General features: G+C 42.6%; 1 protein-coding gene across 1 annotated transcript in view; it reads right to left on the bottom strand.

Annotated features, from left to right (window-relative positions):
- LOC120936829 (probable cation-transporting ATPase 13A4) overlaps positions 1 to 27,214 on the bottom strand; it is a 129,037-nt gene that overhangs the window by 39,910 nt on the left and 61,913 nt on the right. Inside the window, exons 12-16 of the mRNA XM_040349528.1 lie at positions 23,760 to 23,948; positions 19,538 to 19,599; positions 19,288 to 19,438; positions 14,219 to 14,302; positions 256 to 412 (exon numbers count right to left, since the gene is read on the bottom strand). Of these exons, the coding sequence (XP_040205462.1) occupies positions 256 to 412; positions 14,219 to 14,302; positions 19,288 to 19,438; positions 19,538 to 19,599; positions 23,760 to 23,948 (643 nt within the window). The remainder of the gene's footprint in view (positions 1 to 255; positions 413 to 14,218; positions 14,303 to 19,287; positions 19,439 to 19,537; positions 19,600 to 23,759; positions 23,949 to 27,214) is intronic.

Genomic DNA, 27,214 nt, shown 5'->3' with positions numbered 1-27,214 from the left:
TCATGTCTCCAACTAATCTTTTACCACTTCCATCAGCAAATTTCCCACAGTTACAAACTTGTGTACCACCTGCCCCACCCTATTAGATTATAAGCTCTTCTGAGCAGGACCCTCTTAATCCTCTTGTATTTTATTGTATTATAACTGTATTGTCTCCCTTTTATATTGTAAATTACTGCGTAAACTGTTGGCGCTATATAAATCCTGTATAATAATAATGTACATATTTACTGCTGATTCATAAGCAAGAAATACCTGTCTCTGCATTACAGAAGCTGGCCACTGTCTCAGGAGCACCCTTCATGTATACATTCATCTCATCCTTTCCTATGACTGTAGCAACAACAGACATGCGCATCATGGCTGAGGAAAATGGGTACTGCAATAAAATTTCCACTCCATCATCCATATTCTGTAATAGTGGTAAAAAAAAAAAAACTATAGGTAAAGTGGATATGTCAACATGTCCCTGTTCAAATGTCAGGTTTCTGTGATGAGACAAAGATGAATCATATCAGAACTTTTTACACCTTTAATATGACCTATAAACTGTACAACTCAATTGAAAAAAAAAATATCTTTTAGGGGGGGGGGGGGGGGGGAATAATAATAATAATGTGGTTGCATAAGTGCACACGCTCTTATAACTGGAGATGCAGCTGTGTTCAGAATTAAAGGGGTTGCAAAGGAATTTTTTTTTTTCATAATAAGCATCCTTGTTGCTCTATTTCTTCTCTGTTCTGTTCACTTCCTGCTTGTCTGATTTTACTGACCACCGTGAAGGGAGGCTTTACTGCGGTGGTCAGTAACGTGCTCACCCCCTCCTGGGAACGAAATCTGTGTGGCAGGATGCTCTCTACGTGTTAGAGATTTCAAGGAGGTGTGAATTACTGGGCGTGCCGCAATTCATACACGAAAATGTAGTTCTTACATGAACGAGCGATGCAAACCAGGAAGTGAATGAGAGAACAGAAACTAGAACGCCGGAGGTGATATAGATGAAGGAATTTAATAGGTATTTACTCGTTTTTTAACAGAATAATTACACTATTCTGTCTGTCTACCCTGCAGACATTGGGCCAGATTCACAAACGAGATACGACGGCGTATCTACTGATACGCCGTCGTATCTCTGTTTCTAACTATGCGGCTGATTCATAGAATCAGTTACGCATAGATAGCCCTAAGATCCGACAGGTGTAATTGAATTACACTGTCGGATCTTAAGGATGCAATTCTAGGCCGGACGCTAGGTGGCGAGGCCATTGCGGCCGGCGTAGAATATGCAAATGAATACTTACGGCGATCCCCGAACGTCCGAACGGCCCGTTGATCTAACTCTACGTTGTTTCCGTCGAGTTACGCCGCGTAAAAAGGGCTGAGCCCTAGTTGTCTTAAACCATGTTAAGTATGGCCGTCGTTCCCACGTCGAAATTTAAACATCAACGTCGTTTGCGTAAGACGTCCATGAATGGCGCTGGACGCTATTTACGTTAACGTCTAAGCAAATGACGTTGGTGCGACGTCATTTAGTGCAATGCACGTCGGGTAATTTACCCGACGGAGCATGCGCAGTACGTCCGGCACGGGAGCGCGCCTAATTTAAATGGGACTCGCCCCATTCGATTGGGCCCGCCTTGCGCCGGACGGATTTAGGATACACCGCCGCAAATTTCCAGGTAAGTGCTTTGTGGATCGGGCACTAACTTGGGAAATTTGCGGCGGTGTAACTTAAATCGTTTAAGTTACGTTGCGCCCGGGCTACGTGAATCTGGCCCATTAATTTTAGGCAAAACATTTTTTTCCTTTACAACTCCTTCAAGCAATCACATTCAACCTCATGATAAATAGGAGTCAGTACACACCTGGCATTATTTTAAGTGCCTCTGATTAACCCCAAATAAAGCTCAGCTGTTTTAGTAGGTCTTTCCTTACATTTTCTTAGATGCATTCTACAGCAAAAGCCATGGACCGCAACCGTGCAATGCACACAGTTGTGGGGTAGTTGCGGGGTAGTTGCAGTGCAGCCCCATTCACCATTGGTATACCTCCAGTTGCAGCCACAGCATGTGAATACCCCCAGCTGCTGCCTCTGCAGCTAAAGGTGGAGAAGTTGGGGGTGGTAAAAACAGCTCAACCATGTGGTTTTACCGCCCTTATGACATGTGAACAAGCCCTTGGTTCACATCTGTGTAGCTGCAACCTTTTTTTTTAAATTGCACTGCAGCAAAAGCACCCCACATTTTCCAATGTGTGGGGGTACCATTAAGATATAATGGTACCCCTAAAGAGCAGAGCATTTGTCTGTGTGTCAGGAATGAGCGCGATTTTGCACGTGTTCTGTGACACACCGTAATGTGAACCAAGCCTTGGACTAGGGTGCCTCAAGATTGAAAATACTATTTAAGGGTGCCCCGACTGGAACAAGGTTGAGAAACACTGGTCTAGCCTGCTTAGGGCATCCAAGTGAGAGTTAACAAACTCATTGACTATTTATACACAGACACTTAGAGCCCTTTCACACGGGGCGGATCAGTAATGATCCGCCTCCGTGTGTCCGTCAGCTCAGCAGGGATCCTCCGTAAAATCCCTGCTGAGCCGTCGGCTGACAGGGCGGTCCCCGCACACTGTGCAGGGACCGCCCTGTCTTTTCTCCGCTCTCCCCTATGGGGGGATCGGATGAACACGGACCGTGTGTCCGTGTTCATCCGATCCTCAGACGGAAGAAAAAATAGGATTTTCTTCCGTCCGCAAAATCGGATCTTTGCGGAGGCGGGTGATTACGGGTGTCAGCGGATATTCATCCGCTGACACCCGCAATCACATAGGGACCAATGTATGTCCCATTTTCATCCGCAAACGGATGGATGAAAATGCTGACATACGGTCCGAACATGTGAAAGGGGCCTAATTGTGATTTCAAAAGCCACAAATGTGGGAAATTAACCTTTAATTGCCATTTTAACCTGTGTGCCACCTTCTGTGTCTGTACCAAGGCCTAACATTCCAGGGTATGTAAACTTTTGATCAGGGCCATTTAGGTGATTTCTGTTATCATTATGATTTAAAAAGTATCCAAAAAATAAAAAACTATGTGATAATACATGGCTTCATGTGATTGCTATCCTTAAATAAAAGACAGTTATTTGGCACGATCAGTCATATTTTCAATATTAATGCCAGAATTTTAATAATTTCTGCCAGGGTATGCAAACTTTTGAGCACAACTGTATATTATTATTATTATTATTATACAGGATTTATATAGCGCCAACATTTTGCAAAGCGCTTTACAATACAAAGGGAGACAATACAGCAACAATACAATTCAATATAAGCGGGTTAGGAGGGCCCTGCTCCTACGAGCTTACAATCTAATAGAGAAGGGGCTGGTGAAACAAAAGGTAGTAACTGAGAGAGATAAGCTGGTGAGGGAAGTAGAAGATTTGATTGTTAGCAAAAGGCAGGATAGGCCTCCCTGAAGAGATGAGTTTCCAGGGATTACATAAAAGTGGACAGAGTAGAAGATAACTGGACAGATTGGGGTAGTGAATTCAGGAGGATGAGAGAGGCTCTGAAGAAGTCCAGGAGAGGAGCAGGAGAGGAGGAGACAAGGGAGCTAGATAGGAGGTCTTGAGAGCAGTGGAGATGACGATTTGGTTGATATTTGGAGATGATTGGTAATGTAGCTCGGGGCAGAGTTGTAAATGGCTTTGTAAGTTATTGTTAGTGTTCTGAATTGTATTCATTGTGCAATGGGAAGCCAGTGGAGGGATTGGCAGAGAGGGGTGGCGGACACTGAACGGTTGGTAAAGTGGATGAGTCTGGCAGCGACATTCTTGATAGACTGAAGAGGGGATAGCTTGTGGTGAGGAAGGCCAATGAGGAGGAAGTTGCAAAAATCAAGAATTAGATGCTCTTTTCTGTTAGCTGTTCACATATGAGAGATAACAAGGGAGTAAATAAGTTGCTTTCAATGGTTAAGAAGGGGCATATTTTGGAGATGTTATGGAGGTGAAGTCTGCAAGATTTTGACAGTGATTGGATTTGAGGCTTAAAGGACTAGTCTGTTAGGGCTGGCCTCAGCCCCTCATTCTCAGAGCTCTGTGTTCAGCTGTTGGTTAATTGCCTGTACTCTGCCGGTTTTGATTCCTACTCGCCCCCACATTATATGACCCGATCGAATCCATAGGTGTCCACCTTATCTACCTCCTCCCTGAGACCCCAAAAAAAAAAAAAAACGCAGTAGAGAGGGGACTGATTGGGCCGGGTTGGGGATAGCAGGGAATAGGTGCACGGACTCTCTCCCCCCTATGGGGGATCCTGGAATACCTGCTGTATATTCATCATACCTGGCGATCTTTTATTTTTCTTCCCTCTTCTACCATATTTCTATAACATGCTTGCTGCTACACTGGGACAGCTGTAGCTTTACCCTGCTTACTCATGGAGATCTTTTCTATTTGGAAAGCATTATAGAATACTATAAATGCAGAATACTATAAATGCAGGCTGCTGGTACTGTTCATGACTTTCTTTCGCTTTTTGCTCTTTTTTGGGTGATGGGTGATAATTAAAACCTGCTATACTACTGTTTTAGGATATTACTAACAATTTGACTAACAACTATTAACCTTCTCGGCCACATTGACCCCGCTTAAAAACTGTCATTTTTAGTGTTACTGCTTGCTCTAAACTAGCATACACTGATATTGACCGGTGCAGCGCTTAAGTGGTAGATTTGGGCGGATATCAGGTGGTCAATTGATACAACAGCTAAACAGCTAAAGAGGAAAGAGAAGGTCTTGCTGGTTACAGCTCTAATTAACAGTGAGTGGTGGAGGGAATAAAATTGTTGGGTTGTCCGTCTGGTATCCATCTTGCGCTTATTAATTATTTCCCCGCGACAGTGTGGAGACGCTGCCACGGATATTATCAGTGGTATTTTCCACAGTCTCATCTATACTGTAATACGCCACCCGGCCCCTGGAGGGGTGCTGGGAATTTAATACACTGTTCTATACATGTGTTTTTAAACGTCCCTGACAGTTTCTGAGGTGAAGGTAGAGCATATAGAACGCATCTAGGATTGATTTAGTTCAACACTAATATTACCCGCTAGGTAAGCACACCCTCGGCTGTACCTCGGGCCCCCCGGGAAGGAGCACATATAGGGAGTCGCTTTCCATGAACTCAAAGATGAAGGGTAGATCAGGGAGAGGAGCGACCGCAAACATACCTAGAGTAAGCGCAAGTCCCGGATCCATAAGAAAATATATAATACAGGAAGGAGGAAAAGCCAGCCCTATTAATAAAGCGAGTACTAAAACAAATTCTGACTCTACCAGCCTGCTGAGAGAAGAACTAGAGGAAGAAGGAGAAATGGAAACTAGACAAAAAAAGCAACAACTAACGAAAGGGGACCTAGCAGAGATGCTAGCAAGCATGGAACTAAGACTAGAGTCCTCTATAAAAGGAGAAATAAATATCCTGAGGGAGGACATGAAACACATGCTGCAAAGAGTGGAGGAAGTAGAAGAAAGAATGGACTGCCATAGTTTAGAATTAAAAGGATTAAAGAAACAAGTGGAAGAAATATCTAGAGAACAGAGATACATGAGGTATAAAATGGAGGACCAGGAGAATAGGAATAGAAGAAAGAACATAAGGATTAGAGGTCTACCGGAACAATCAGGGGAAGACAACCTACAAGAACAAATGGACGAGATCTTTGGTCATATGTTGGGTACAAAAGACGTCACAAATAAAATCAAGTTCGAAAGGATACACCGGATTAGAAAACCACCAGAAGTAGGGGCAGAGGTTCCAAGAGATGTTATAGCTAGATTTCATAACTATCAAGACAAGGAATTAATAAATAGCTATATGAAAGCTAACCAACCGACCAAATATAGAGAGACTAGTTTACAGGTCTTCCCAGATCTATCAGGGGAAACGTTATCTCGGAGAAGAACTTTAAAGCCATTACTGGATGTACTTAAATCACAAAATATCCAGTACACATGGGGCTTCCCGGCTTGTTTGACAGGCCGCAAAGATGGCCGCGCAGCAACACTAAGATTCCCAGAGGAGACCCCAAATTTCTGTAGAAGACTGGACATAGACCTAATCGAGATCCCAGGATGGTGGGAGAGATCAGAGCAAATAGATAGTCCAGAAGAAGCTCAGGCTTGGCAACCGGTCTGGAAAAGACCACCGGGAAGAAAGAAATGGTAGAGAGACCGAAAGAGGGGGAGGTACATAAGAGAAGTGGGAGGCTGGCAAAAGAGGGAAAAGAACTAGAGGGAGGAAAGGGACAAAGAAATTGTAAAAAAAAAAATAAAAAAAAAAAAAAGAAAAAAAAAAAAAAAAAAAAAGGGGGATGATTGAATATTGCACCCGGTTAGTGATGAGAAAGGTAGGGGGACGGATATGAGGGGAGATTCGGGGGGGATAGAGCTGGATGGGGTGAATATGGGTGGGCAGATCACTCGATCTCTGTATTCCATCAGAGCTCAACCTCAAGGAGGATGAGCTGGGGGTCGGGAAAAGGAAAGGAGGGCCACAGCCAAGGGCCTCAGAGAGGCCAGTATTTCCTCCAAGGGATAGGGGAGAGGGAAGGGAGGGGGGGTAGGGGGGGTGGGAATGAGATAGAGGGGGGTAGAGAAGATAGGGAGGGGGAGGGAATAGTAGAAAGGAAGGGGGGACTCCAGAAGGCCGCTAAAATATTTAGAAGGATACTCATAAAAAAATGCCTATGATAAACATAATATCTTATAATGTTAGGGGCCTAAATGCACCCATAAAGCGCGCAAATGTAATGAAGGAGCTCAGCTTATTAAAGAGTGATGTGATTATGTTACAGGAGACTCATCTCACCGTAGAGACAAATCGCAAAAATATGACGCAATTTCACCCGTTATGTTATTTTGGGGATTCTCCAATTAGTCGAGCGAAAGGGGTCGCTATAGGCTTTGCCAAAGAGACCAGGTTTATAGTAGAGGATAAAAAGGCAGATCCAGAGGGTAGATACTTGTTCCTTAGAGGAAAACTGAATGGAACGGAAATCTCATTTGCAAATATATACTGCCCAAACAAGAACCCCATCCGCTATGTAATAAAAATGATAACAGATTTTATGGAGTTCAAACGGGGAATAGCTATAATAGGAGGGGATTTTAATTTCCATATGGATCCGGATATGGATAGTACGTCTCGTGCACAGGGGACTGGAATGGCCTGGAGAAACAAATTGAAAAAAAAACTCCATCAGTCTCAATTAGTAGATGTATGGAGGATACAACATAACAAACAGCGGGATTATACATTCCGCTCCCCTGTACACGAGACCTACTCGAGGATCGATTTTTTTTTAGTGGAGCATAGGTACTTAGAAAAAATAAATAACTCTAGCATAGGAATAGTAACCTTCTCTGACCACGCGCCAGTCTCACTGCAACTAAAAATAGGGGAGAGACAGGAAAATAATAGGAAGTGGAGGCTCAATGAAGAACTCCTGCATGATAAAGAGGTAGAAATTAGATTAAAAACAGAACTGGAGGAGTTTTTCGAAATAAACTCAACAGAGGATGTCTCGGAAGCCATAGTCTGGGAGACTCACAAGGCATTTATGCGCGGAGTATTAATCAAGATGGGGGCGGAAAAAAAAAGGAAGGATAAGGATATTAGAACAACACTCATAAAAGAAATTCATAAGCTAGAACAACAACATAAACATGATAGAACTAAAGAAATTTTATTAAATTTAAATATCAAAAGAGAGGAGTTAAGAGAGCAAATAGAACAAGAAACAAGTGAAGAAAGAGAGGTATCTTTGGGACAACAAACCAGGGAAACACTTAGCAAATTTATTAAAAAAAAAAAAAAGTCTAAACTATATTGAGAAAATACAAACAAGTCGAGGGGAAGTAGTTCACAAAACTAGTGAAATACTAGAGAGTTTTAAAGAATATTATGAAAAACTATATTCAATCAAGAAACAGGAGACAACGGAAGAACTAGGATTAAGGGAAAAAAATATATACACATTTTTAAAGGAAATAGAGTGGGAGGTAATATCCGAGGAGAATCTTAATAAGCTCGAAGCCCCGATCTCAGAAGATGAAATTAGAGAAACAATCAAAAATGCCCCAAACGGTAAAAGTCCAGGACCGGACGGCCTAACTGTTCTTTATTATAAAAAGTTTATAGATATTTTGGCCCCGAAAATGTGTTCGTATATGAATGGCCTAGGCAAGAAGTGGAATATGGGTAAAGAAGCCATTGAAGCTACCATTACTTTAATTTTGAAAGAGGGGAAGGATAGCACACTTTGTTCGAATTATAGACCGATCTCTCTTTTGAACTGCGATACCAAGATTTTTTCCAAAATAATAGCAGAGCGGATGAAGGGAGTAATGAAGGATCTGATCCACCCCGACCAGGTTGGTTTTGTACCAGGACGGGAGGGGAGAGATAATGGGATCAGAACACTGCTAGCCATTCAGAAAATCAGCGATAGTGGAGCTCCAGGTCTACTCTTATCAGTAGATGCAGAAAAAGCGTTTGATCGAGTAGACTGGAGCTTCATATATAAGACTTTAGAAAGAATTGGATTAGGCAAAAAAATGATGACCTGGATCAAGGTATTATATAATAAACCCAGGGCAAGAGTAAAAATTAATGGGACTATTGAAACAATATGGAGAGCTCTCCAACTATAAAATGAATCCATTCAAGTCCGAAACCTTATGTATTAACATAGTTAAGAAAGATCAAATAACTTACCAAAAAGAGTTCCCTTTTGTGTGGGGGAAAAAAGAAATAAAATATTTAGGGGTAAAAATAGCAATCTCTAAAGAGAGGATATATAAAGTAAATTTTGTTTCTATGTTGGAAGATATCAAAACAGAACTCAGTAGACTCACGACAGGACAGATATCCTGGGGTGGGAGAATGAATATTTTTAAGATGGTGATCCTGCCCAAAATCATGTACAGTAGGTGAACCCGATTTTGTGTCAATCTCGCTCTCTTTCTCAGCGAGATTGAGCACCTACGAGCCCCATCGCGGGAGCCAGCGCCGAGCTGGCTTGCCGCGATGGAGACAGAGCCGTCATAGAAGCGACGGGAGATCCGACTTGGATTCCCGCCAATTCTACACGTGTGCGGTGTTTGTTATGAATCCTGAGGGGGAAGTCCCCGCCGGATTTTAAATAAAAATCCGGCATGGGTCCCCCCCTCAGGAGCATACCGGGCCCTTAGGTCTGTTATGGGTTGTAAGGAGAGCCCCCCTACGCCGAAAAAAACGGCGTAGGGGGTCCCCCTACAATCCATACCAGACCCGTATCCAAAGCACGCTACCCGGCCAGCCAGGAAGGGAGTGGGGACGAGCGAGCGCCCCCCCCCCCTCTCCTGAGCCGTACCAGGCTGCATGCCCTCAACATGGGGGGGTTGGGTGCTCTGGGGCAGGGGGGCGCACTGCGGCCCCCCCACCTCAGAGCACCCTGTCCCCATGTTGATGAGGACAGGGCCCCTTCCCGACAACCCTGGCCGTTGGTTGTCGGGGTATGCGGGCGGGAGGCTTATCGGAATCTGGGAGCCCCCTTTAATAAGGGGGCCCCCAGATACCGGCCCCCCACCCTAAGTGAATGAGTATGGGGTACATCGTACCCCTACCCATTCACCTGCAAGAAAAGTGATAAAAACACAAATAAACCACACAGTGTATTAAAATATTTTATTTTTCTGCTCCGGAGGCCTCCCCTGTCTTCTTTATTAGCTCTTTTACCAGGGGAGGCTTCTTCTTTGACGTCTTCGGGTGGGTGGGGGCCGCCGTCTGGTTCTCTCCTTCTCCCGGTGTTGACACGTCGCCGGCTCCTCTCTGCAATGACGGGTGCGCGGGTGCATCGGACCTATATAGGCCTCACAGTCCCATCATGCTCTGTACCTACCCATGTGATACCTACCCACGTGGTAGGTATCACATGGGTAGGTACAGAGCATGATGGGACTGTGAGGCCTATATAGGTCCGATGCACCCGCGCACCCGTCATTGCAGAGAGGAGCCGGCGACGTGTCAACACCGGGAGAAGGAGAGAAGTGAAGAACATGACGTCACAGCGCGGAAGAAGAACTCATCACAGCACGGAAGGAGAAGACGTAAAGCACGGAAGAAGACACCGGACAGCGAGACGAAGAACCGGGGTGCGACGAGTCAAGAGCGGAGAGCGGCGAAGACAGAAGGAGAACCCCGGAGAGTTGAGAAGACCCGTCGGGATAGCGGAAGAAGAAGAGCCCCGCCGAAGACGCCGGAGGAAACCCGCCGGGGGGTGGGGGCTTTTTTAAAAGCGACCCCCCCCCGGCGGTGGAAGAGAACCAGACGGCGGCCCCCACCCACCCGAAGACGTCAAAGAAGAAGCCTCCCCTGGTAAAAGAGCTAATAAAGAAGACAGGGGAGGCCTCCGGAGCAGAAAAATAAAATATTTTAATACACTGTGTGGTTTATTTGTGTTTTTATCACTTTTCTTGCAGGTGAATGGGTAGGGGTACGATGTACCCCATACTCATTCACTTAGGGTGGGGGGCCGGTATCTGGGGGCCCCCTTATTAAAGGGGGCTCCCAGATTCCGATAAGCCTCCCGCCCGCATACCCCGACAACCAACGGCCAGGGTTGTCGGGAAGGGGCCCTGTCCTCATCAACATGGGGACAGGGTGCTCTGAGGTGGGGGGGCCGCAGTGCGCCCCCCTGCCCCAGAGCACCCAACCCCCCCATGTTGAGGGCATGCAGCCTGGTACGGCTCAGGAGAGGGGGGGGGGGCGCTCGCTCGTCCCCACTCCCTTCCTGGCTGGCCGGGTAGCGTGCTTTGGATACGGGTCTGGTATGGATTGTAGGGGGACCCCCTACGCCGTTTTTTTCGGCGTAGGGGGGCTCTCCTTACAACCCATAACAGACCTAAGGGCCCGGTATGCTCCTGAGGGGGGGACCCATGCCGGATTTTTATTTAAAATCCGGCGGGGACTTCCCCCTCAGGATTCATAACAAACGCCGCACACGTGTAGAATTGGCGGGAATCCAAGTCGGATCTCCCGTCGCTTCTATGACGCGCTTGCTGGGATGTGCTGTCACTATTCCAGTGAGTGCGAGGTGTCGGGGAGATCTCGGCACCCTGTCGCCGAGTATCAGCGCGACGCTGTCGTGCTAAAAGCACAATATCACAAACACCTACTGTATAAGATACAGATGCTACCGATTGCTCTACCCCAGAAGTACTTTAAGACTTTACAAACGATCTTATTAAATTTTGTTTGGCAGGGTAAAAAAGCTCGTATTAGTTGGGCAACGCTGAAAAAAAATAAGACACAAGGGGGATGGGGAGCACCAGATATAAGAGGTTATTATGAAGCAGTAATTCTCACAAGAGTGATAGACTGGATTAGGGACACTAAGCAAAAAAGGTGGGTAAGCATGGAATTTCAGATGAGCAATGCCCTTTTAGGGAGCATCATCTGGATCCCAGACAAATATAGGGAGTTAGGTAGACAATCACATAGCATCACTCGTCATGCTATAAAAATATGGGATAAAGTTCATAAGAGGGAAAAATGGGATTTTAATTCACCACTAATGCCAATAAAAGATTCATATTATTTTACACCGGGGTTAGAAAAGATATCCGGTAAATGGATAAAAAAAAAGAATGCTCAGCTGAAGGACGTCATGACGAGTGATAAATTAAATACCTATGAAGAATTGAAGGAAAAAGGAGAGATAATAGAGATAAACGAATGGCGGTATGCCCAGTTAAAACATTTTTTTGAGGCTCTCCCACAGCCGCATAGATCAGCAGAAAATTTACGCCCACTCGAGAGAATTAGTCAAGGACAAACAGGGAAAGGAGTTATCTCCAAAATCTATAAGAATTTCATAGAAGTTGATCGTTTGGACATTCCACCATGTATTAAAAAGTGGGAGGAGGAATTGGGATCCTCGTTAAATATTCAAGATTTAAAACAAATATGGAGAAGAGTGTACACTACATCAGTAAATAGTAAAACAATTGAGTTAAACTATAAATGCCTAATCCGATGGTACATCACTCCAGACAAGGCTCACAAATATAAGAAAGAAGCCTCAGAGATGTGCTGGCGCGGATGTGGGCAGATCGGAAATATGGCCCATATATGGTGGCAGTGTCCAAAAATCAAAGTGTATTGGAGAAGAATTAGACAATTAATTACGGAAATAACGAATACAGAGATTCCAGATGACCCCTGGGGATGTTTGCATCAGAGGATAAGATTACCTACGAAACAATACCAGAAAAGTCTCTTACCCCACATGTTAACGGCAGCTAAAAGCATGATAGCCAGTCATTGGCAAGAAAGGGAAAGTCCTCCCATTAAAGAATGGTGTAATAAAATGAATTATATTCAAAACTTAGAATTTCTAAGGTTAAGTGATTCAGATAGTTTAGAGGAATTTGAAAAGATATGGTCTAAATGGATGGAGTTCAAAAATTCCATGACATTCGCGGAGCTTATGGGTGCATAGGGTATAATACCTGATAAAATATTTTCGGACTTAAAAAGACGGATTCTATATAAGAGAGCCTCAAAACAAGAGAGGGAAAAAAAAAAAAAAAAAAAAAGTCAGAAAGGCAACTGGAGTCCCAGGGGATGGGGTGGGGGGGAGGTGGAAAACGGGGGTATAAGAGTGACAAGAATTAAAGGTAAAATGTTTAAAAATATGATAAAATACACACGATAGAAGTAAAAAAAAAAAAAAAAAAAAAAAAAAATTAACTTCTAAAAATTTCCACATATGATGCGAAACCAGGAAGGAGATATGGCGGGCAAATGAAAGGCGGGTTAAACTCGCGACCTTCCTTCGCAAATGGTTATGTCTGAGGTGGAAAAAAAAAAAAAAAAAATTGCCTGTACTCTTCATTCCACAGTGACTCATCTGGTCTTCATTTCCTGCTCGTCAGCTAGCCCTGCTGGCTATTTAAACTGCCTAGATCAGATCTCCTGTGCCTTCGCCTGGGCAACATATCTGGATACTCTGTGCTGTGTTTTCCTGTTAAAGACTTTAACCTGGCTGATTTCCCTTCTGGTTCCTGATCCTGTTTACTGCCTCTACTACGCTGATCTCTGGATTCCTGTTTCACTGGCTTTTTCCGATTACCTGCTCTGGTTACTAAACTCTGGCTATGTTTTGACTATGTTTGCTCTGATTGTACCATTTTACTAAAAAGTGAAGATTTTTACAGCACGTCTGTCTCAGTCTGATTCATGGTTCCAGACAATGTCAGATTCTACGATTACATCTAGCATCTTTGCATGAGGAGAAAGACTGATGGTTGTATTATTAATCTTGATGGGGAAGTCAGGGGAGGGGACATGGGCCAGATGAATAATTATGAGCTTAGTTTTGGAGGAAGTGGTGAGTTTGAGGAAGTGGTGTGACACCCATGCTGATATGTCAGTTAATAAGTTGGTAATGCTACAAGAGACTGTAGGAGTGAGGTGAGTATAGAGATAGATTTGTGTTTCATCACTCATCAGCATTGGAAGTGTACTGGAAGCCATGGGAGTTTATTATTTGACCAAGGGAGGAGGTGTAGATGGAGAAGAGGAGTGTTCTGGGGACAGAACCTTGGGTTACCACGACAGAAAGAGGATATGGAGAGGAGGAAACAGAGGTATAGGTAACACTGAAGGAGTGTTGTGATAGGTAGGAGCAGAAAGAGAAGAGGGTAGAGTCCTGAAGGCCAAGAGAGTGGAGTTTTTTGAGGAGGAGGGGATGTTCAAAAGTATCGACGGCTGCAGAGAGGTTTAGTCTCCCGTCATATCTTGCTTCTGAGCATGCACATTTTTTCCCGTTGTTAAAGCCTACACACGACCGTTTTCGACGACATGAAAAACAACGAGAAAAATTAGAGCATGTTCTAAATTTTTAATGCCCATTTTTCACGTTGAGAAAAATGCTCAGGAGCCTACACATGATTGTTTTTAATAACCAATTAAAAAAATTGCGTTTTTGTCGTCATGAAAAATGGTTGTGTGTATGCATTAGGCATGAAAGGGAGATATATATATATAAATAAATATATATATATATATTATTTTTTTTAAATATACACACACATACACACACACATATTTATATATTTATGTATTTATTTATTATGCTTGAAAAACAATCTAGAAAACTTACGCTATTAAAGTCTGGTCCAGGTCGAATTATTTTATTCTGGGCTGTGTTTTCATCACAAAAATCTTTGCAGGTGTCATCAAGTACCTAAAAACATATATTGGTAAATATCACTGTAAAAAAATGTTTTATTTGTGTCAGGGTTTTCAGTTAAAGTATAACTTAAGGCAAAACTTTTTTTAGATTTGAATAGAGTGAAGAAGGATTACAACATCTGTCTGGCTTTCTTTGCTGTCTGTTTACCCCTTAGGGAGATTTGCCCTCTCTATTTATCTTGTTTACTGTTATCACTGAAAGTAACATTTAAGTCAAATCCTAGATTTTCACAAAGTAAGTTTAAATAACCTTCAGTAAGCAAATAGTTCATGTTATAAAGAGGTACAGATAGTAAATTATTCTTAAAAACATTCATCGGGAAGATATATTAAGTGAAAAAAGATGTGTCACACCCACCAACCTGGCAGTCTAGAAGATGCCACCAATCGTAACCTCAAGAATTTGCCAATAAAACCCGTGAGATTACTGGGGAACTACAGGGGTATAAAACAAGAGATGCACCAGCTTTCAATTAAAGGTGAACACCTTGGGAGATATATAGATAATCTGGTTCCAAAAGAAAACTGTGCCTCCACAAGCATCCGTGTCCACTGACTCCAACAGTTGGGTTTTATTGGTGGATTTCTTGGGCTTACAATTGGGGGCATCTTCTGGGCTTCCAGGTTGGTGGAAGAAACACATTTTTTTTTACCTATTATATCTTCTTGATTAAGCCTATTGTGAAACAATTTACCGTCTGTACCTATGTATAACATGAACTGCATGCTTACCAAAAGTCATTTAAACCTACTGTTGAAAAAAATGTGTCTGTGACCATCACCATCTTAAAAAATGTAATTGATGTTTTTTATCTGAAAAAATTTAACCAGATTTTCTTATTTTTGTGTGTGGCACTTTAAAAGTTCCTTTTGTTTGTATGTAAACCCTCCTTTCTTTATTCATAAGTTGGGAATGTGGTGCCTGGAGACCACCCAACAATCTTCTTTTGTGCTAGCTAGTGTTAAAATAATTATCAAATTTCGATTTAGTTTTAGCCATAGTCTGTTGACTAAAATGGCATTTTTGTTTTCGTCATATTTATTCATCTAAATTGTTTTAGTTGTAGTCGTATTTTAGTCAACTAAAATATTAAGTAGATTTTAGTCAACTAAAATTGAATGGGTTCAGTTAAATTTCAATGCTCCTTATATACTCCTGGAGTAAAAACCTAATAGAATGTGTGGGGTTCAGCTTCAAGTGGAGAGTTCTCAGAAAGGTAATCCAAGCCTGTTTATTGGTCAGCAAACAAAAGTATTTCCATGCAGGGTTAGGAAACACAGTCCAAAAACAAAAAGTCCAGCTAAACTGTTTTAAGCCTCCTGGCTAGTAAATAGACCTCACTAGGTCTGTTCCAGTCCTGCAGACATGTTCCTTCACAGCCTGCTTATCTAATTTATCAGCAACAACACTATCTAACCGAGGGAAGACAAATTATACCCTAGGTGGAAAGCAAGGAGTGGCCAGTGCATAACGCCTTGCATCCTGTTACAGACCTCTCACTGTCACCCATTTACCTTATGAACCTCAAAATCCTATGGGCCAGATACACTCTATTGCTAACTGACACTATTATTTATGATATTGAAGTTTGAACATGCACTACAGTCAAGCCCCATACACACTATCAGTTTTCCTGATGGTTTTCTCTTCAGGTTTACTAAAACCATCTAATATGAGGTCAAACCTTAAGCGTTTCAATTTGAATGCAATCAGGCAGGTCCCTGTACTACATGGTTTTGGTAAACCTGAAGAGAAAACCATCAGGAAAACTGATAGTGTGTATGGGGCTTCACAGATTTAGCCGCTGTGATATATAACGTCTTTATGAAAAAAAACAAGTTTCATAAACAAACAAATATATTGTTTTTCGACAAACAGAAGTGCAACTTTAAAATATTAAAAACATTAAAAAAAAAAACTGCACATATTACCTGAATATATTACCAACATTAAATATTAAGGACAAAAATTAAGAAAAGTATTTTTCTTATTTTTTTCTTCTTTCAGCAGCTTAGTTGATGCCCTCTATTTATTCTTATGTGGTAGTGCAGTGTTAATTATGATGTAAAATTTTGATTTTGTTTTACTTTGTTTTTCCATTTTAGTTTTAATGGTATTTTAGTCATCAAAAGTGTATTCGTTTTAGTCCTATTTTAGTCGACTAAAACGTGTGTGAACACTAAATAGTTCATTAATACTGCTGCTATCTCTGCAAAGAGTTAACAGTATTTTTATTTTTTATTTAGGAACCATGGGTCAGATTCAAAAAAGAGATATACGACGGCGTATCTCCTGATACGCCGTCGTATCTCTGTGATCCGCCCGTCCTAACTATGCGGCTGATTCATAGAATCAGTTACGCATAGCTAGCCCTAAGATCCGACAGGTGTAATTGACTTACACTGTCGGATCTTAAGGATGCAATTCTAGGTCGGCCGCTAGGTGGGAGGCCATTGCGGTCGGCGTAGAATATGCAAATCACTAGTTACGGCGATCCACGAAGATCCGCGCGTTCGTCGCAATCCCGTACGTCGTCACTAGTCGTTTTTACCCGTCGCAAAGTTACACCTGCTTTAACCTCTTGACCACTGGGCACTTAAACCCCCTTCCTGACCAGACCAATTTTCAGCTTTCGGTGCTCTCACAATTTGAATGACAATTACTCCGTCATACAACATTGTACCCATTTGAAATTTTTGTCCTTTTTTTCACACAAATAGAGCTTTCTTTTGGTGGTATTAGATCACCTCTGGGTTTTTTATTTTTTGCGCTATAAAAGAAAAACGACCGAAAATTCTGTAAAAAAAAAAAAAAATAACTTGTTTCTGTCATATTCGCAGGTTATTTCTCACACACAGCATATGCATACCACGAATGACACCCCAAAACACATTCTGCTATTCCTCCCGAGTATGGCGATACCCCATGTGTGCTACTTTTACACGGCGTGGCCACATACAGAGGCCCAACATGCAGGGAGCGCCATCAGGCGTTCTGGAGCACCCAGGCCAATTCTGACATTTCTCTCCTACATGGAAAAATCACAATTTATTTGCTAGAAAATTACATAGAACCCCAAAACATTATATATGCGGAGTATTGGGGTATTGCGGAGTATTTGGGTATTGCAGAGTATTGGGGTATTGGGGGTATTGCAGAGTATTGGGGTATTGCGGAGTATTTGGGTATTGGGGGTATTGCAGAGTATTGGGGTATTGCAGAGTATCGCGCAGGGTATTGGGGTATTGCAGAGTATTGCGCAGGGTATTGGGTTATTGCAGAGTATCGGGGTATTGCAGAGTATCGGGGTATTGCAGAGTATCGGGGTATTGCAGAGTATGGGGTATTGCAGAGTATTGCGCAGGGTATTGGGTTATTGCAGAGTATCGGGGTATTGCAGAGTATCGGGGTATTGCAGAGTATCGGGGTATGGCAGAGTAACGGGGTATGGCAGAGTATGGGGTATGGCAGAGTATGGGGTATGGCAGAGTATGGGGTATGGCAGAGTATGGGGTATGGCAGAGTATTGCGCAGGGAGGGATGGCAGAGTATGGGGTATGGCAGAGTATTGCGCAGGGAGGGATGGCAGAGTATGGGGTATGGCAGAGTATTGCGCAGGGAGGGATGGCAGAGTATGGGGTATGGCAGAGTATTGCGCAGGGAGGGATGGCAGAGTATGGGGTATGGCAGAGTATTGCGCAGGGAGGGATGGCAGAGTATGGGGTATGGCAGAGTATTGCGCAGGGAGGGATGGCAGAGTATGGGGTATGGCAGAGTATTGCGCAGGGAGGGATGGCAGAGTATTGATGGTACTGCAGAGTATTGCGCAGGGAGGGATGGCAGAGTATGGGGTATTGCAGAGTATTGATGGTACTGCAGAGTATTGCGCAGGGAGGGATGGCAGAGTATGGTGTATGGCAGAGTATTGCGCAGGGAGGGATGGCAGAGTATTGATGGTACTGCAGAGTATTGCGCAGGGAGGGATGGCAGAGTATGGGGTATTGCAGAGTATTGATGGTACTGCAGAGTATTGCGCAGGGAGGGATGGCAGAGTATGGGGTATTGCAGAGTATTGATGGTACTGCAGAGTATTGCGCAGGGAGGGATGGCTGGATCTGTGACTGCAGTTGTCACAGATCCAGCCCACAGCAGCTGCTGACACCCCGCGCTCCCCCCCTCCTCTCCTCTCCTCTCGCACTGTACCGAACGGTACAGAGAGGAGAGGGAGGAACCGGCGTCATCAAATGACGCCAGTTTGTTTACTAGTGATCGCTCCGTCATTTGACGGAGCAATCACGTGGTAAACAGCCGTGATTCGCGGCAATTTACCGTGATCCGTGATGCGCCGGGTCTTCTAGACCCGGCGAGCACGGACACTTCCGCGAGCGCGCCCCAGGGGACGCGCAAACGTGGAAGTGCACGAGGACGTCCCAGGGACGTCCTGTCACAGTAACTCGACCGCGCTGTAGCAGTATTTTTGCTATAGCGCGGTCGGCAAGAGGTTAACATGGCTTATCTTTAGATCAGCCATGTTAAAGTATGGCCGTCGTTCCCGCGTCGAATTTCAAATTTTTTTTTTTTGCGTCCGCGAATACGAAACGCCGTAACGCACGTCGCATTTAAAAAAAACGTTGGGGCGCCGTAATTTCGCGCAATGCACGTCGGGAAATTTGAACACGGAGCATGCGCACAACGTTCGGCGCGGGAACGCGCCTAATTTAAATGATGCCCGCCCCATTTGAATTAGGCGGGCTTGCGCCGAGCGCATTTACGTTACACCGCCGCAAGTTTACAGGTAATAGCTTTGTGAATCAGGCACTTACGCTGTAAACCTGCGGCGGTGTAACGTAAATCAGATATGTTACGCCGCGGGGGAGCAACTTAAATGTCTGTGAATCTGGCCCCATATTTGTAGTACAACATTTGTGATTCAATATTAGAGCAATTATTAAAAAAAAGGAGTGTTAAACTATTACCCAGGCAGTGGCTTCAAACATCTTCACATCTAATGGATCACCTTGTAGTTTTCCATCCACAATGATCAGAGAATGACAGCATGTCATTGCAGTAAATAGTGGCTCCCCAGAGAGATCGTTAATCTGTTCATGAGTTAACATTTCCTGAAAGCTTAAGATGAAAAGTTAAATAAATTAATAGAAATGATCAAATCTATGTAAAAAGAAAGAAAAACTTATAAAGGGAAAGCATTTTAGTAGACAGACATACCATGCATTTTTAGATGGTATTACTCCCATTAAATCAAGGCCATCTTCTGTTAGAGTTCCTGTCTAGAAATCAAATGAATAAAAATAATAATTCATATTCATATTCAATATTGTGTGTGTGTGTACACCAAAAATATTGATCAACATTATCATGAAAAAATTGCATTTTGTGGTCTGCATAACTCGTGGTTAAACATAACTCTGACATGGCACTGATTGACTTAAAGGGGTTGTAAAGGAATTTTTTTTTCCCTAAATAGCTTCCTTTACCTTAGTGCAGTCCTCCTTCACATACCTCATCCTTCGATTTTGCTTTTAAATGTCCTTATTTCTTCTGAGAAATGCTCACTTCCCGTTCTTCTGTCTGTAACTATACACAGTAATGCAAGGCTTTCTCCCTGGTGTGGAGAAAGCCTCTTGAGGGGGCGAGCAGGAGTGTCAGGACACCCATTAACACACAGCTCCTTTCTCTATCTGCAAAGTAGAGAGTGTCCTGACTTGCTTGCTTGCCCCCTAACCCCTCAATAGGCTTTCTCCACACCAGGGAGAAAGCCTCGCATTACGGTGTTGAGTTACAGACAGAAGAACAGAAAAAAAGGATTTCTCAGAAGAAATATGGACATTTAAAAGCAAAATGGAAGGATGAGGTAAGTGAAGGAGAACTGCACTATGATAAAGGTAGCTATTTAGGGAAAACATTTTTTTCCTTTACAACCCCTTTTTAATTCCAACAAGAGTAAATTGGTGGTCATTACAGGGCAGTTTGCCACTCGTTTTTAATTGAAGCATTGAAACGTTGTCCCAGATGCCGAACTTCAGGAACCTAAATCAAAGGAATTCAAATAGGAATCCAAATAGGAGACAGAGTAGTTTTGCTGGCCTTGTTTGCATATGAGGTTCTTATAGTAATACCAAAACTACCTCTCAATATTACACTACATTTGGACCTTTTTTTGGATTTTGTATATGTGCCACTGCATTGGAAAGAATACATTTTCCCAAACAACAAATGTAAAAACAAATGCTCCTACATGAATAAATGTTTTCTTGGACAACATCCCACCTTAATGGCAAGTTTTAGATTTAGTTTGCAAGATAATGTCAGTCTTTGAGCCAACTTTGGAAGTAAAAGTGTTTCCAGCATTATCTGTATCTGTTCTTTTATGAGCAGAATGAAAATACCATGATAAAGTAACATCAAGGGCATGATTTCAGTTAATGTGCACCAGTACTCTTCAAAGCCAGTATTGTACAGTGTTTTGGAGTAGCTAGTGGTTAATTGACCTGTTCTGGCTTATAAGTGATTAGGTATGAACAAAACTTAGTATCTCTTTTGAAATATAACAAAGAGATTTGCAACAAATTAAAAAGTCTTGTAACAACAAGTTTCTATTTATTTATTTTTTATTTTAACAAAAGGAATATGAACAGCCTCTTCCATAATTAACATACACCACCTGTATTTAAGCAACCAACAACATATTATCAAATTCAATATCGTTTAACCTTGACGTTGAATCTGAAAGACAGATTATCGTTTTGTGTCTCTATATGGCGCCACATCCAAAAAAAGAATCAGAAAAAAGCAATGGGTCCCCTGACTGGACTTTAAAGGCACAAAGGTATAAACCACATAGTGGATAGAAGTTTTTGTAAAAAATAAAAAGTATCGTTTATTATATGAGTACAAAACAGAAAGTTGAATCTGGGGGAATATCAAAGACATCAAATATCTCCATGTATATTCCACTTTCCAAATTGCTAACCAAACCTGGTCAAGGGGAAACGCAACCCCGGATTCAGGACCTGGCACACCAACTACCCCCCCCCCCTTATGTTCCAGACAAAGCAGCTAATATCCGACTATTCCCCTCCTTTCCTTTTTCTGCCCCCCCCCCACCTTAAAAGGAAAAAAAAGAAACCTACAAGGAGAACCCCCCTCCAATTCCACCCCCCCAAAAGGCTCCCTTCCTCTCCATTAAAGTTATACTAAAGGACCTATGTCCTCCTCCCTCATCTTCTGGGGGTCACATGAAGATGTTTTCTTCCTTCCTCTGAAGAAACAAAAAAAATCCTTGGCGACCATGTTTACATATAGATTTCTTTTTTTTGACGCGACGTCCAGACTAGATCATCCATTCGGTTTACTTCCTCTACCTTCCTAAGCCACATTCCCACTGTGGGGGGCTGTGTCAGTTTCCAAGTAAGGGGGATACAGACTTTGGATGAATTTGATAAGTTGCACAAGATGGACTTCCTGTATGTTCTAGCTGGGATTTCGGATAAATGCAAAAGGAAAAAGGCCGGGGCTTCCAGGATTTCAATATCACTGAATTTTTGCATGATCTCCCGGACCTTTCCAAAATGTCCTAATTCTAGGGCAGGACCAAAAATGTTGTATTAGAGTCCCCTGTTCCCTCTGACAGCGTCAGCAACCATCTGGTATGTTCAGAAAGCATTTGTGAAGTATAGTTGGGGTTCTGTACCAATGGTACAGAATCCCAGCTATCGTACATGTCGCTGTTTTAAATATGGAATGTATTATATTGGTACTTTGACCTGGCAAGAAGGTTCTACCCAAATCCAGTTCCTATTTTCTAAAAAAAAAAGGCAACTGGTAATTCTCCGTTGGTTTGACCAATAACCCATACATCTTAAAGAGCGTATGCAAAAGTGGTCCTTTTTCCATACAATACAATACAACAACAAGTTTCTATCAGACACAAGCTATGGATCATGTCTGGCATATGCTGCTGTACATCCATGACATGTTAAGGGAGCCTCCATTCCAGCTGGTCAATACTTTCTAAATGTTTCATAAGTTACATGCGTATGTTGTTAAGCCCTGATTTAAGGTCTCTTTCATCCCATGATTCTTACTCTAAGAATAAGCTCTGCACGTAGTAAAATGCATTAGGGCTTGCAGGATTAGATGGAACAGTTTGTGCATCAGACTCCTGAATAAACATACACTATATTAGCAAAAGTATTGGGACGCCTGACTTTACACGCATTTGAACTTTAATGGCATGCCAGACTTAGTCCGTAGGATTAAATATTGAGTGGGCCAACCATTTGCCACTATAATAGCTTCAACTCTTCTGGGAAGGCTGTCCACAAGGTTTAGGAGTGTGTCTATGGGAATGTTTGACCATTCTTCCAGAAGCGCATTTGTGAGGTCATACACTGTTGTGGACGAGAAGGCCCGTCTCACAGTCTCCACTTTAATTCATCCCAAAGGTGGTCTATCGGGTTAAGGTCAGGACTCTGTGCAGGCCAGTCAAGTTCCTCCACCCCAAACCCGCTCATCCATGTCTTTATGGACCTTGCTTTGTGCACTGGTCCAAATCATTTGGTGGAGGGGGGATTATGGTGTGGGGTAGTTTTTTAAGGGTTGAGCTATTCCTTTCAGTTCCAGTGAAGGTAATTGGTAAGGCATCAGTATACCAAGGCAGTTTTCACAATTTCATGCTCCCAACTTTGTGAGAATAGTTTGGGGATGGCCCCTGTTCCAACTTGACTGTGCACCAGTGCACAAAGCAAGGTCCATAAAGAAATTAATGAGCAAGTTTGGGGAGCAGCCAGCAACAGCGGGTATCCTGCTGCCAAACCTGGGGGAGTGAGGGGGATGTGTGCCTGAAGTGGGACAAAATACAGTGCATTAGTTCAACCAGTACTGTAGCCCTGCATGATCCAAATACCTTCTCAGTTATCAAATATCCATATCAAGTAGAATTTGGACAATAAAGTGGACCAATAAGGCGGACCAATTGCTACAGTCTTTTGCTAATCAATATTGCATGATCAGATCATGATCAGGTATGAAATTACAGATATTAGAAGCTGCCAGACACCTGATGGGAACAGGGAGTAACTACAGACATGAAATCTAACAATACAGCAAGTTCTATATCAGCTGGCTGCACATTTGTTTTAGTAGCAGCATAATTTACTAAGAGTCAATATCATATAGAGTACACTGACTACATTATTTGACCACTTCTATGGACAGTAATACAATATTTTGGCTTAAGAATCAAATGGCTTTCAAATGTAATCAAATGCAATAAATGTGTGAAAAGGTCACTTAGTTGTTAGCATAGAGAGTATCAACAGCTGCATTGACTGCACAAAACACGGATTTGGGACTGCAATGTGTAATTTAAGTGTGTTTGTATTTCAGATTATTTTACTTTAAACTGAAAAAAAAAAAAAAAACTTGCCTTATCAAAGCAGAAAAGATTGATCTGGCCGCACATGTTAATTCTGTCTGGACTGACACAGTATACCCGCTTTTTTCTTAGTCTCCTTTTAGCATAAAGAATCCCAACCATCAAGGCTGCTGGAATAACTGGGGATACAGCACAGATTATGAGAACCAGAGACTCCACAATAATTCTCCATGCAGGTACCTAATAACAAAAAAAATGACATATTAGGTAAATCCTGTTGTCATTTTCCCATCAGAAATAAAATTACTATAAAGTCAGGAAAACTGTGATAATGGACACAAAAAATGTGAAAGGACGTGCAAATAGGACTGACAGCTGAATGTACATCAAGGAGCAGGGATGGTTGCTGATAACATTAACCAAATATGGCCACAACTACTGGGCCAGGGTTGTTAAAAAGATGCTCTTGTCCTCATCACTAGTGTTGAGTGAGCCGTTCAGACCGAGACTTTTTAAAAGTCAGCAGCTACAAAAAGTGTAGCTGCTAACTTTTAATAATCAGACACTCACCTGTCCCACGGTCCAGCGATGTGGGCGTACAAAGCCCCACTCCTCTACCCCTCCTCTCCACGGCTCTGGCATTCTTAGTATGGGAACCCAGCTGTAGCTTCACAGCCAGGCATGCACTGCGCATGCACGAGCCACGTTGCGTGCTGTGAATGACCGGGCAATCTTCTGGTACCCGTGATGTGTCTCAGAAGATTACAGGGAGGGAGGGGGGAGAGGTGAACTTCCTTCCAGCGCTGCAGAGCCCCAGGAGGAAGTGAGAGCTAGATGCCTCTAAAAAGAGGGTATCCACTCCCTCCCCAAAAAAATTACATGCCAAATGTGGCATGCCAGGGGGTCACTGCCACTTAAAGTGGAAGTTCCATTTTTGGGTGGAACTCCGCTTTAAGGTGCAGACCAGGAACCTATCTGCTGTGTCCTTAACAAAGGATGAGTCATCAGCTGTCAACGGGCTTCCTCGCTGACAGCTGAATGAAAAAATTTAAAACAATGCCGGCATTAGAAAAATGTGAAAAAATGGCTTGGGGTCCCCCCAAAATCCATACCAGACCCTTATCCGAGCATGCAGCCTGGCAGGCCAGGAAAGGTGTGGGGAATGAGCAAGTGAGCAAGTGGGGCGCACAATCCCCCTCCCAACGTGAATGAGTAGGGGTAAATTGTACCCCTATTCATTTACCATACAATAGTGCCAAAAAAAATAAAACCTCACACAGTTTTTGAATAACAATTAAATTAAAAGATATTCATGTGCCACCACAGGAAAGAAAAGAGAGTAGGACGAGATACTAGTTGCTGTAAGCACGGAAAGCGTCAATCCATAAACCACAGTGAATAATGTAACAAAATCAATATATGGTGTTGCGCTCTAAGTGATAAAACAAACAATATGCAAAATTAAAGTGATGAGTGCTACAATAAATAAAGTAATGCAAACAATAAAAAATGTAATGTGCCACATGCTTAAAAACAGTGGAAACCTCAATAGTAAATTCATATAAACATGACAAAATACAAAAAAATATAAGTAAAAGGAAACATCAAAAGAACAGTGTTAAAAAATATTGAATAATAGTTCCAGGCGATTATAATAAAGAATAGTGAATACACGAGTGTTGAAATTCCTCTGCTATTCTGTGCAAATAGCAATGTAAACAATGACTTTTCTTCCGTGCAAATATAGCAAACTATATATTGAATAATCTTCAGTGCAAATATAGCAATGTAAACAGTAACTTTTCTTCCGTTGAAGTGTAGCAAACTAAACGGTGGATAATCTTCAGTGCAACTATAGCAATGTAAACAATGACTTTTCTTCAGTGTAATAACACCTCAATGAGAGAGCAAATGCAGATCCCTGGTCCCATAATGGATCCCTCTGCCGGCTTCCTAACAAATCCTGGTCAGTGGTTTAGGATGATGTACCGTATATGTGTCTATCAAGGGGTGAAAATATATGAGGTGGAAAGTTCTCCCAGATAGGTACATAAATCATATGAAGAAAGAAAAGGGGGTCCCAGATAGTGTAGTATGTAAAATATAAGCTTTTTTATTTAATAGATGACGTGACTTCATCAGGGATAAATTCACGTGACCGCGACGCTATGCGTCGGAACAGACAGGCACAGGAAGTGACGTCGCTGTGCAAGCTCAATGCTCGTGGTGCTTTGCATTTTACCTTGTTTTTAAATGTGAGTACTGCAGTTGGATCTATTAAATAAAAAAGCTTATATTTTACATACTACACTATCTGGTACCCCGTTTTTTTTTTCCTTTTCTTTTGGTATTTCCTTATATTTTTGGGATTTTGTCATGTTTATATGAATTTACTATTGAGGTTTCCACTGTTTTTAAGCACATGGCACATTACATTATTTATCGTTTGTATTACTTTATTTTTTGTAACACTCATCACTTTAATTTTGCACATTGTTTGTGTCATCACTTAGAGCGCATCACCATCTATTGATTTCGTTACACACAGTTTTTGACAATTCCTTTATTAAAAATGAAAAAAACAATGTAAATCCATTGTCAATCACGACGCCTGCTGCCACTGCCAAACCAAAAACAGAAAAAAAATACACACTCCGCCCACAACTAAGGCAAACCACCGCGTGCCTGCTCCACCATCTGACAGTTCTTAAAAAGGTAAGGGGCAGGGCCACCTAGCGACATCTCCTGTTGGCACTACGCACATGTGACATCGATGACCCATCATGCACTGATCGGTGACATCACACGGGGCGCTGCCACCAGGCGATATCGCCAGGTGACCCTGCCCCTTACCTATTCAAAAACTGTCAGATGGTGGAGCAGGCATACAGGGATAAGCCTTTGTTGTGGGTGGAGAGTTTTTTTTTTGTGTCCGATGGTGGCGGCAGGCATCGTGATTGACATATATCAGGGGATGTTGTTTTTATATGTTTAATAAAGGAATTGTGTGTGTGTGTGTTTATATATTTTTTTTATACTTTTTTGGTGAATGGGTAGGGGTATAATGTACCCCATACTCATTCACATGAGGGGCGAGATCTGGGGCCCCCCTTGTTAAAGGGGACTTCCAGATTCTGTAAAGCTCCCTGCCCACAGACCCCCACAACCACAGCCCAGGGTTGTCATGGAGAGGCCTTGTCCCCATCAAAGCCAAAGCACCCCCCCATGTTAAGGGCATGTGGCCTGGTATGGTTCAGGATGCCGGGTTGCATTCTCAGATAAGGGTCTGGTATGGACTGATATGAGGTTATTGTGAAGGGGATCCCAGAATTTTTTTTGTTATAACAGTCAATTGTATTACATCTGTAGAATGTTGACCAGTTGACGTGTTTCAGCCTACACAAGGCCTTAGTCATAGTTATGACTAAGACCTTGCAGGATGAACCCCCTGAACTGGTTTTATCTGCGTTTGAACCCTGTGGTTTTTCAACAAACATGAATATTTT

This window comes from Rana temporaria, chromosome 4 (genome assembly GCF_905171775.1).
Source record: "Rana temporaria chromosome 4, aRanTem1.1, whole genome shotgun sequence".
Lineage (NCBI taxonomy): Eukaryota > Metazoa > Chordata > Amphibia > Anura > Ranidae > Rana > Rana temporaria.
This window is presented reverse-complemented; position numbering and strand designations above follow the sequence as displayed.